The sequence below is a fragment of the Euprymna scolopes genome, chromosome 1 (assembly GCF_053919585.1).
Source record: "Euprymna scolopes isolate OS-2025 chromosome 1, ASM5391958v1, whole genome shotgun sequence".
Taxonomy (NCBI): Eukaryota; Metazoa; Mollusca; class Cephalopoda; order Sepiida; family Sepiolidae; genus Euprymna; species Euprymna scolopes.
This window is the reverse complement of record NC_136482.1, coordinates 79,330,326-79,342,127: the sequence shown is the minus strand read 5'-3', so window position 1 is coordinate 79,342,127 and position 11,802 is coordinate 79,330,326. Positions and strand designations below refer to the sequence as shown.

The 11,802-nt window shown below is 33.5% G+C and overlaps 1 protein-coding gene across 1 annotated transcript; it reads left to right on the top strand.

Moving 5' to 3' along the window:
* Window positions 1-1,854: 1,854 nt before the first annotated feature.
* LOC145280601 (ATP-dependent DNA helicase PIF1-like) lies at window positions 1,855-2,997 on the top strand. Its single transcript, XM_080132168.1, has 2 exons — window positions 1,855-2,313; window positions 2,359-2,997. Exons 1-2 carry the CDS (start codon window positions 1,855-1,857, stop codon window positions 2,995-2,997), a joined length of 1,098 nt encoding a protein of 365 aa, XP_079988294.1.
* Window positions 2,998-11,802: the final 8,805 nt, after the last annotated feature.

The following is an 11,802-nucleotide window of genomic DNA, read 5'->3' as shown; positions in this document are numbered from 1 at the left end:
GAGTCTATTATCAAAAAAAAGATGCTGATACATATTATGAACATCATGCTGTTCAAAAAATGTATCCGACTTTACCAAATGAAAAAGACATTGAAATTTATAAAATGAAAAAAGTTGAAGGAAATTTGTTGAAAGATGATAATCCAAATTTGGATTACATGTGTTTTCCTAAAATCTTGTGCAAAGGAAGATTTGGCATGAATTACAACAGGCCATATGGAAAAGTGCCAAATTATATGTACACTAGAAACAGATTAAGGCACTGTGATCCAAGATTTAGGAAAAATATTCAGTATTTATTTCATTCTGTTGACAAAGCTGACAAAAGAGCATTGGATTCGGGAATTTTTGCGATTATGAAATCTCTCAAATGCAATCAAATGACATTGGCTCAATTTAATCAACAGGTTCATAATAATGATAAAAGATTAGAAGGCAATCTTTCAATGATGATGGCCAATGTGAGAGGATCCAAACAATTTTGGAATAGAAAACCATCCGATTTGCACACAATGGATGAAAAATTTGGCCCTTCTACCTTCTTTATCACTTTATCATGTGCTGAATATTTTTGGCCAGATTTAAGAGAATTTTTGGAAAGATTGAACAGTGGTGTAAGTAATGTTGAAACTATGAGAACAAGTACATTGTGCGTGAATGATGTTGTTGCAGTCAGTGAACATTTTTATCACAGATTGCAAGCTGTAATGAATAAAGTAATTTTGGCAAAAAACAATCCAGTTTTTGGAAAAGTTGCACATTATTTTTGGAGGATTGAATATCAACAAAGAGGAGCTCCCCATGTTCACATGAAAATATGGGTGGAAGGAGCACCTATATATGCTGAAGATCCTCTATCATTTAATGATATTAAAAAATTTATCAATCAACACATAACTTGCAGAATGCCTTGTTCAGTTTCTAGTCCAACACTTCACAACTTCAAATGACAAAGGTTACTTTAAGCAAGTCAAGGAAAAAGTCGTCAAGGCCCCATATGTTCCTTTAAATAAAGAAACCAAAGAAAGATATTTTCACAATTTGCTTATGCTTTTCAAACCTTGGAGAAAGGAAGAAGATGATTTATTAAATGGTTTCACAACATATGAAGAAGCTTTCAAATATTTTTCTTCTGAATTACCTGAAATGATTAACTATGAAAATATAAAGAAAAAAGTCATACAATCTATAGAGTTGGCAAAGCAATTAGAAATTAAAGTTGAAAAAGAAGGCTCTGAAGAAATACAAAAAATAATTATTGATGAAGAGCAAGAATTTGATAATAATGATTTAATAGTTAATGATTTTGTTGAGAGAAAAGTCACAGAAGAATCAGTAGCTGAAAAAGAAGCTCAACTGAATTCTGATCAAAAAAGAATTTATGATAATGTTATTAGTATAATTAAAAAACAAGAACTTCATTGCAATAAAGAAAAACCTATTCCTAGATGCAGTTGTGAAGACTGTAAACAACTACTCAAATTCATTTCTGGTGTTGGTGGAACAGGAAAAAGCTTTTTGATTGACACCATTTCTGACAAAATTACTTTAATGGTTAATGTCAAAGATACCATGCCAGTTATAATTTGTGGACCAACTGGTATGAGTGCTTTTCAAATAAAAGGCAACACTTTGCATAGCACTCTCATGATCAGTGTTCAACATGGAAAATTTCCTGTTTACAAAGAATTGAAAAAAGATGATGTCAAATTTTTGAGAAGAATTCTGGAAAATGCTAGAATAATAATAATTGATGAAATTAGCATGGTCAGTCATTTAATGCTGGCTTTCATTCACAAAAGATTGGATGAAATCTTTGGGAATTCAAATAAAATGACATATCCATTTGGAAACATGAACATTTTATTGTTTGGAGACTTATTGCAACTGCCACCAGTCAATGAAAAGCCAGTTTTTGCAAGAGTTACAGCATTTGATGCCAAAAAAACAGAAATTGGCATTTGTGGACACTCATTATGGAAATATTTTGAATATGATGAGCTCATTATTAATATGAGACAAAAAGATGACAAAGACAATTATAGTGAAATCTTGGGGAGAATTAGAATTGGTTCACCCTCTGACTCAGATATAAGCACTCTTGAACAAAGATGCTTATTTTCTGGTAGAAAAGCAAAAGTTGAAGAAATTGCAGATAAACTTATTGAATTGTCTTCCAATTCTGAATTGAAATTTGTTTGCATACTTCCTATGAATGAAGCTGTAGATGAATTGAATAATGAAATGCTAAAAAAATACAGCATTAAAACTATTGAAATTGCAGCTGTTGATTCTGGAATGAGACAAAAGAATGTAAAAAAGAAGAAAAAAGTTTCAATTAAAAATAATAAACCAAAGAAAACATCAGAAATAGCTGGATTAGAAACTATTTTGAAAGTTGGCATTGGTGCCCAAGTGATGTTGAAGAGAAACATTGATGTAGAAAAAGGTTATTGCAATGGTGTTATTGGAAAAGTAACTGATATTATTGGTAAAGGCACTAATGTTGAATCCATTGTGGTTCAATTTGATCATAAAAATCAATCTTGTACTGTTAAAAAAATGCAAGCTAATTATGAAATTTCACCTGGCATATTTATTACCAGAAATCAATTCCCATTGTCACTCTCTTATGCCATTACCATTCACAAATCTCAAGGAATGAGTGTGGATGGCATTATTGCTGATTTGGGAACTCAAGTTTTTGCTGATGGAATGGCTTATGTGGCTCTTTCAAGAGCTAGAAAATTGTGCAATGTTTATTTGTCTGACTTTGATCCAAGATCATTAATTATGTGTGACAAGTCTGCTTGGGAAGAATACAACAGATTGAGGACTAGTTCTGGAAGGCCAGAATTGACTCCATTGCCACCTTGTAGAAAACAACCACCGTGTATGGCAAATGCTACTTATATGCCAAAGAAAAGAACCAAGCGATTGCAAATGGGACAGATAGAAGAACCAACTACTAAAGAGAAGAAACTCAAAATAATTTGACAAATTTGGTTCCTAAAATGCCTTTGATCAATAGAAGCAATGATTGTTTTGTTAATTCAATTGTGCAATCAGTTAATCAGTTGACTGATTTCCATGATTATTTGAATAGCTTGAGCATTGATAATGCATTTTCAAAAGAAATGAAAAATATTCTTTATCATAATAAAAATTCTGTTTCAAATTTGAAAAGAATTATTGGTGGAAGATTCAATGATGGAAATCAACAATGTGCTCATGAATTTTGGAAAGAAATGTATCTTAATTTTGAAAGGGACTTTCAACAAAAATTTATCTTTGCCAAATTTGATACTGCCAGATGCATTAGATTGCATCAACAAAATTGCAACTATTTTACAAATCAAATTTGCAACTGCAACATAAGTCCTGGTTGTGGGAGACAAGTGCAACTTCCAATTGATGGAAAAGAAGAATTGCTATTGCAACCAAAAAATGGTCCTCAGCAATTCAAATTTTTAATTAATCGAATTATGAAAAGTTCTCTTCTGAAAAATTGTGATACATGTTCTCTCAATTCAGAACATGAAGTTACTTCAAGAATTGAATTCCCACCTGAATTCGAATATCTTATTATTCAAATCAATAGATTTTTAATCAATCTAAATATTAATATTGAAGAAAGAATCAATTGTGACGTGATGAACTTCAGTTCAAAGAAGCAGCAAATCTTTGGCAATAATTTTTCTCTGAAAGCTGCTGTCATTCATAGAGGACCAACTGCCAGAGCAGGACATTACACTGCTTTGATCAAAAATGAAAATGACGTTTGGGAAGAAATCAGTGACAATACAATCACAAAAAGACATACAAAATTTCCTGCCAAATTGCCTGACATTGTACTTTTGTTCATGGAAAAAATGTGAAAAATTCTATGTTTGGACTAAAACAATAGGCTTGAACTTAATTTATAGGCTTGGACTCAACGTATATCATTATTATTATTATTAACCAGTGGTGTCTGAAGGACTTTCCTATAAAGTTTTGGTCCTTACAGACACTTCGCGAAGGCCTGTAAATAGGCCATTGCGATTATTCACTGTAGGTTATTTATTTGAACTGGATATCAATTATACTCTACAAGTCTTGCTGCCTGCTTGAGATATGTAGCAGTATATGTAGCCAACAAATAATGTTCAGCCTATCAACCACTGACCTGATTGAATGTGTTGTTGAGCTTAGGTGTGCTAATCAAAGTCCTTTGTAACCTTTACACACAGATACATGATGTTCTGGTGTTTCATACTCTTCAGCACATTTCGGGCACGTGGGTAATGATGCCAGATCTATGATTTTCTTGTGTTTCTCGAGATTACAGTGCCCTGTAAGGATCTGATTTACCAGATCTTTTTATTGTCTGGTGAGACTTAGGATACGTTTACATAGTCAGGTAGATACCCAACCAACGTTATCCTTTGTCTTTTTACAGTCTATCCTTTTGTTCCACGCCTCCTTTAGGTGTTTCGTAGACCACTCTCTGATGCTAGAAAGACAGATAGCATACGGGACTTGAGCAAAGGGTTCAGGGCTCTCTATTAGAAGTTCTGATCCCTCTTTTGTCATTTTATCCACTTCCTCATTGCGCTGTATCCCTTCATGATCGGGGTCCAGGAAATAGATATGCGGTTTTCTTTTCCTAGATGGTTTAGATTTTCAATGCAGCACAGTACGGTTTGGGATCTTACCGTACTATTCTCCAATGCTTTAATAGCTGCCTGACTATCTGAAAGGATAGCTATTTCCTGTTGCTGAACCTCTTCCATGATCAGAACCTCAGATTCAAAAGCCTTAAACATGCGCTATCTCTCCTTCTTCTTCGGTTTTTGTCGTGATGTTTACCGAATGTTAGAGCTGACTTGTCAGACTTAGGTCTGAGATCCTGCTCTTCAGTGAAGGCAGCGGTGGTGTTTGGTACCACATCCAATGGTGCCAGCTCATGACTGGTGTTTGGTGTTGTATCCGATGATACCTGCATGGTGAAGACTTCTGCCTGGAAGACCGTCCTCAGTTTACCAAGATAAGATTTTTGACAGGTGAGGTGGTTTGAGTATTCTATATAAACACTCGCACCAATCCTATCATTCATTTTAGATCCATCAGTATAGCATTTGATTACATTGCTTTCCAGCTCTTTTTCATAATCTCTTGCGCCTGTTCTGTCATAAACCATACATGTGAAATGCTTTTCAAATGATCTGGTTTTAGTCATAAGGTCACCCGGCACATGCAAGAGCGGTAGTTCCTTCCTAGCCTCATTGCACAAATCCATGTGACTCTTTGTTTTTCCAGTAGTTCCAACAGATCTTGACCACCACAGACCCATGAGATCTATTTTATAGGATCCCCATATCGCTTCTGCCTTCAGGAATTCTTTAATCGGAGGGATATTCAACAGCATCTCCAATGCTCCAGTAGGTGTGCTCGGATATGCTGAAGAAGTCATTAAGCAAGCAAGTCTTTGTACCTTCTGGAGTTTCTTCCTCAAGTACAATTTCTCTGTCCCGCGGATCCAGGAAACACATGCATATGACAAAATGGGACATACCATAGCAATGTATATCCACCTCATTACATGCGGGTTAACTGCCCAGGTTTTTCCCACAATTTGTTTGCATTGCATAAGAGCTGCAGTCGCCTTGGAGGAAATCTTTTCTATGTGGCTTTTCCTGGTTAGCTTACTGTCCAGGATTACGCCTAACAGCCTTGCCTCCTGCAAAAGTTTCAATTTCTGTCCACTCAGAAAAAGGTCACCAAGTTGGCAATTCCTTTTATATGTAAACAAGACCATTTCTGTTTTACGGCTACTGAATTCTAATTCATTTCGATTAGACCATTTATTAGGAATATTTAATGCCATTTTGGCAATGCATCTGACCAATGATGCTTTTGAACCCGCGACCAGCACTGTGGTGTCATCAGCATCAGCCTGGGCATAAGTATTCCTATTTTTAAACTCCTTTAAAAGAGGATTCAGCATACAGTTCCATAGTAAAGGTGATAAAATCCCACTTTGGGGGTTTCATTTAACTACTTCCCTTTTAACAGTTTCCCTCAGTAGTTATACTTGAACTGTTCTGTGCCTCACCATATACTCAATCCATCGGATGAGTACTGGTGGCACATTGAGTTCTCGTAGCAACTTGAACATACTACTGAAGGGTATGTTGTCAAAATCTCCAACATTATCTAAAAAGACACCGAGTGCAATCTTCTTTTTTGTTAGTTTACGCTCTATACAGATCACGAATTCATGAACCGCAGTCTCGGTAGAGACCCTGGCTCGGAACTACTGTGATTGAATGATAAATATTGCATAAATGTGTGTTTGAGAGCTGATTTTTTTTGACAATCATTAATAAATATTATAAATTTATATATTAATACAATAGCAATGCCTGGAAAAATCATGGATTATATGGAAAAATGCGCGCATGAAAAGTAATATTCTTAAGATTTTATTAAACCTGGAAAAGTAAAGGACAAGAAATTCAACCTGGAAAAGTAAAGAACAAGATATTCTAGTAAAGTAAAAAATAAGAATTTTTTAGACTTAAAATATTGCAGCTAAAAATAAAATTTGAATATTGATAAATATTTTATTTATTATTTGCATATGTTGTTGTTTATTGTTGAGTTAGAACAACAACATATGCAAATAATAAATAAAATATTTATCAATATTCAAATTTTATTTTTAGCTGCAATATTTTAAGTCTAAAAAATTCTTATTTTTTACTTTACTAGAATATCTTGTTCTTTACTTTTCCAGGTTGAATTTCTTGTCCTTTACTTTTCCAGGTTTAATAAAATCTTAAGAATATTACTTTTCATGCGCGCATTTTTCCATATAATATATGGATGTATGCAACATACAAGAAAAATATTGCTTTCATTTAGTTCTCTCCGTATAAATAAGCAATGTATTTGTAAATTATTATTGAAAACCTACGAATTTCCATTTCTTAAAACATTGCTCATTTGCCAAAATATTTCAAAACAAATGCAATTGACCAAAAGCGTAAACCTACATAAGTTTCTGCTTAGCAACTAAGAATCAGATTAATGTTGTATACAGAAAATAAATATTGAAAATAATTCAGATAGTGCAATATAAAAGAGTAATCTAAACAACCTTATATATGCAGCGACCGAATAGTAATCATATGAATAAACATAGAAAACTATTGTCCCAAGAATGGAGAGGAAATCAGATTAACTAACTATAAAGGTAGCCAAAGCGGTAAAAAGGCAAATAAAAAAAAGAAAAGATTCGATAAACAAGGATGCAAGAAAAAATAAAGCAATCCAGATATACATCTAAATAGTATTTCATAGGAAAACTATGCTAATAAAAAAAATAAACGACATTCCATTATTAGTTAAGAAAATTAACAGCATTTCTTTATCTATATTTCTAAGAGTAAAATGTAATTTGCTACAGATATTTATGAAATATAAAAATATCAAAATTTTGGTAAAAATAATAAACAAATTCATACGCTTCTATAGAGACGTACGTCAGGTAATCTAATATATATATATATATATATATATATATATATATATAATATTGTTGGGCCGATTAATCGGAATTGGAAAAATCAACAAATTTGGGAGTATCGGAATCGGTATCGGAATCGAAAAAATTGGTGCCTATTTTCCGATGCCAAAACGATTCTTTTAAGTGTCTATTTTTATTTAATTTCATTTAAAGCACATTTTTTTTTTTTTTACATTTTCACCCCAAACAAGGCACATTGCCACTTTGGTGTAGGGGGCTACTATCAGGGGAAACATCAACTGGGGTACTATGTAGGGATTTGGGCAGCGAGATGTTGGTTCACGTTGCACTTGAACTTATGCATGTCAGTACAGTTGGGGAAGCAGTGACCTGGAATGGAATTCCAAAGTCTAGCAGTTCTGGGGAAGAAACTACTGGAGTAGAAAGATCTTTTACATCTAGGGATCTCTACAGTGTGGGGGTGGGATTTTGCAGCTTGTCGGGTCTGTTGAGGGTGTTTACGTCGTGGGGGCACAAGTGCTTGCAGTTCATCAGAGCATTCACCATTATAATACTTGTAGAACAGACAGAGGGATGCAACGTTTCGACGATGGGACAGAGGCTGAAGCTTAGATGCCAGTTTAGGGCCTATCAGATTTGCGACTCTCTTTTGAACCCTGTCAAGGAGCGAGAGACGAGTAGCCGATGCACCAGCCCAAATATGACAGCAATACTCCATACATGGGCGAATAGTGGTCTTGTAGAGATACAGGATACTTTCGGGTGTTAGAAGTTTTCTAGCACGGTAGAGAGAGCCCACCTTCCTCGCAGCGGCCCTGGCAATGCTCTCGATGTAATTGTTCCAGCTCATGTTTCCTGTGAACGTTAGGCCAAGGAGCTTGAGAGACGTACTCTCAGATAAAGAGTCGTTGGCCATTGCTATAGGTGGTAGAGAAGGTTTCTTGTAATTATTGAATGAAACCAGTTTTGTCTTGGCGGCATTGAACGTGACCATCCATTTTTGTCCCCATTCCACTACTGATTGGAGGTTATCCTATAGTGTTTCTGCCATTACTTTAGATATATATTCATTTGTTTTCCTGTCGTGCCTGCTATAGAGTGTGGTGTCATCAGCATATATACCCATCTCAGAGGCAATTTTGTCGGGGAGGTCATTGCTGGTAGTAATTATAAAATAATAAATATTTCTTGATTTTAAAATGCCAGTAAAGTCAAAATCGATAGATCATCCTCCACAAGTGTACATTTACGTTTAGGAAAATATCCGCATATTTAACATGTATTGTTTTTTTTTACAGAAATCAGGGAAAATATCAACTCTATTGTTAAATATTTGGAGATTTATAAAGAATCAGAACTGGTAATTGTATCAGAATAATTAATTTATTACGGAATCGGTAATTATATCGGAATCGGGAAAATATTGCAATCGTCCCATCACTAATGAGAATATATAGCAAGCTACACAGTCTTTTGCGTTTAATTCTCGTGAGGATTCGTCAGAGTGAAATGTATATATATATATATATATATATATATATATATATATGCGTGTATGTGTATGTAAATGTGTTTGTGTTTATATGCCTTTGTTCTTATTTAAAATGTACATTTGCCTGGAGATCTATGCATCTCGGTGCTTTCCTGTATCTTTTATTAATTCATTATCAAGTCTGTTCATAGAAATCGTAGTTTTTATGCCGTACATATTCATCTTTTTTAAGACTCTTTCTGTTATTTAAGAAGCTTTGTTTTTTTAATCTATCTCAAAGTAAAATAATAAATAGAGAACATACACTGCTATCATATAATTGTTTAGTCAAGTGCGATTGATGTTCAAACATTTTAATGCATACATACATAATTAGATTCATACATATATCCAGGATAATACATACGTCTGAATATATATATATATATATATATGTATATATATATATATATATATATATATATATATATATATATATATATATATATATATACTAGCAAATGTACCCGTCGTTGACTGGATTCGAAAACTGCCTACAGAAAATGGACTCTGATTTATGAAAGTATGATAAGTTATGAAAATGAAGGGTTGTAAAGAGATAGCTTTGAATTTGGGGATATCAAAACCAATGCAAAATATGATGAAAGTAAAAATAAAATAGATAAATCCCATAATTTATTATACCATACCTGCTCACACTGAAACACTTATCACAATATTCTGTGGATCTATATTAAAAAAACCTTGTTAAACTTTGTGACATATTTCCATTCTATGGAGGTCAGGTGCGAACGAACACCCCATAATTTTATTATACCATATTTCTTCAAACTCATAATTATCAAAGTATACTTACGCAGATAGATATGAAAAGTCTTTATTAAAGTATGTGCCTATTTCCATTCCATGGCGGCCAGGCGCGAACGCAGACCCAACAATTTTATTATACCATCCCTATTTAAGTTAAAACATACTTATCAAAGTATTATTATGTACATCTATATCAAAAACACTTGTAAACGTTTTTTTTTATTTTTAAATTTATTTCCATACTTTGTGGACCAGGCGCGAACACAGACCCTACAATTTTAATGGACCACCGTTGTGCCAGATCAAACATAGCCATTCCTGTGTCTCGATACATCTTCTATCATCATATGTAATCAGTTTTTTAAAATAGTCAACCATATAGGAGCCTATTCGGGACAACACACACATTCAGCTTTATATTATATTTATATATATATACATTACACATATATAATATAATTATATATATATATATATATACTCATCCACATACAGTACTGTTTCGCTGTTTCACAGCTCATCAGTGTGGCTAGACAGGCAACTATCTACAAACTACAGTCAGATTTTCTAGCTGTTGCACTGTACGACTGCTGCTATGCGGGCAGTGAATTAACAATGTTTTGGCATTGTCCAAAGTACCTAAGCTCAATTTGTTTACACAAAGAGCATCGCTGTATACGCTAATGGTAAAGTGTATATCACTTCCCAAATGCTCAACCTTAGATAGATAGAGAGATAAACTGGAATATTACGCGTGCCAGATGAATAAAATGAATTCATCCAGCAGAGCACTTTTGTAAGAATTATGAAGATTAAAACGAATTAACATTGTGTCGTAACTGTATTTTTAGAATCCATATACCCCATAACCGATTCCATGGTTTTGATATTAATAAATATTTAAATTGAAAGCTTAATTTTTAAGAAAAAAATAATTCAAGGAATCTTTATGATTATCGATGAAATTTAATGCAAACCGGAAATATAGGAGTTTTGGAAAAATATTTTCTCAATATTATCCCCTAAAAACATTTTAATTACCTCCCCAAAAATAATACGAAATATATAATAAATATAATAAGCTAAAATTTCACACAGCTCACGGAATACTTTGCATTCAACTAAATTAAATTACATATACCTCACATTACTTACCCTTACATATAAACACTGCGTTCTGAAATTCATAATAGTCAGTTTATTAGTTTCGAAGTGATCCCGATACATAGAAATATTAGGAAGATTAGTACTTTCGTAAACTTCTAGAACCTACTTTAATTCCAGTCCTGACATCAAATCAATTGATACATCAAATCAATTGCTAATATTGCTGAAGAAATGGATTGACCATTCTGCCAGTTCAGAAAGAAAGTCACTAATCTGCAAACACTTCAATGCCTGAGAACCAACTACATCTTTATATGAAAAACTGTAGCTACATACTTGGTTTGTAACGCAGAACACTATTCTTTGTGAGAGAGGACAAAAGCAACTTCGAAATCAAGCGAGGGTTATAATTTTCTGTCCCAGAATCATCTCTATCACAGAAAATACCTTCTCAGTTTTTATCTACTTGCACATTATCGCCATACTATGTGCTTGACTGAAAACTAATTTTTGGTCCGCCCCGTAAAACATCTACAGCAAATACTCGTCTAACTACAACCACAGTAAATCATTTCATTTCTTTCTCTGTAATACTACATTTTAAAGGATTCAATTATACTAACATACGTTGGATTGAATATTTAGTATCCTGCATTGCGGAGTAATGTTGTATATTGGGTGGTTTATATTTGAGGAGATGATATATTAAAACGTGTCATGTGTTATCTAGTATATGTAAGATATTGTTCTTTTAACAGACAGATAATAAACGTATAAATCATATATATGTTGTTTAGCTAGGAGGACATGATATTAACGTGTAACTTGAATCATGTTGTATGAGACTTATCACATGGGA

Excerpts from the sequence above, each read along its gene's own strand:
- LOC145280601 (XM_080132168.1), top strand. The coding sequence starts at position 1,855 with ATGAACATTTTATTGTTTGGAGACTTATTGCAACTGCCACCAGTCAAT. Across the intron at positions 2,314-2,358 it reads CTGGAATGAGACAAAAGAAT|AAAACATCAGAAATAGCTGG; the intron begins GTAAAAAAGAAG and ends AATAAACCAAAG.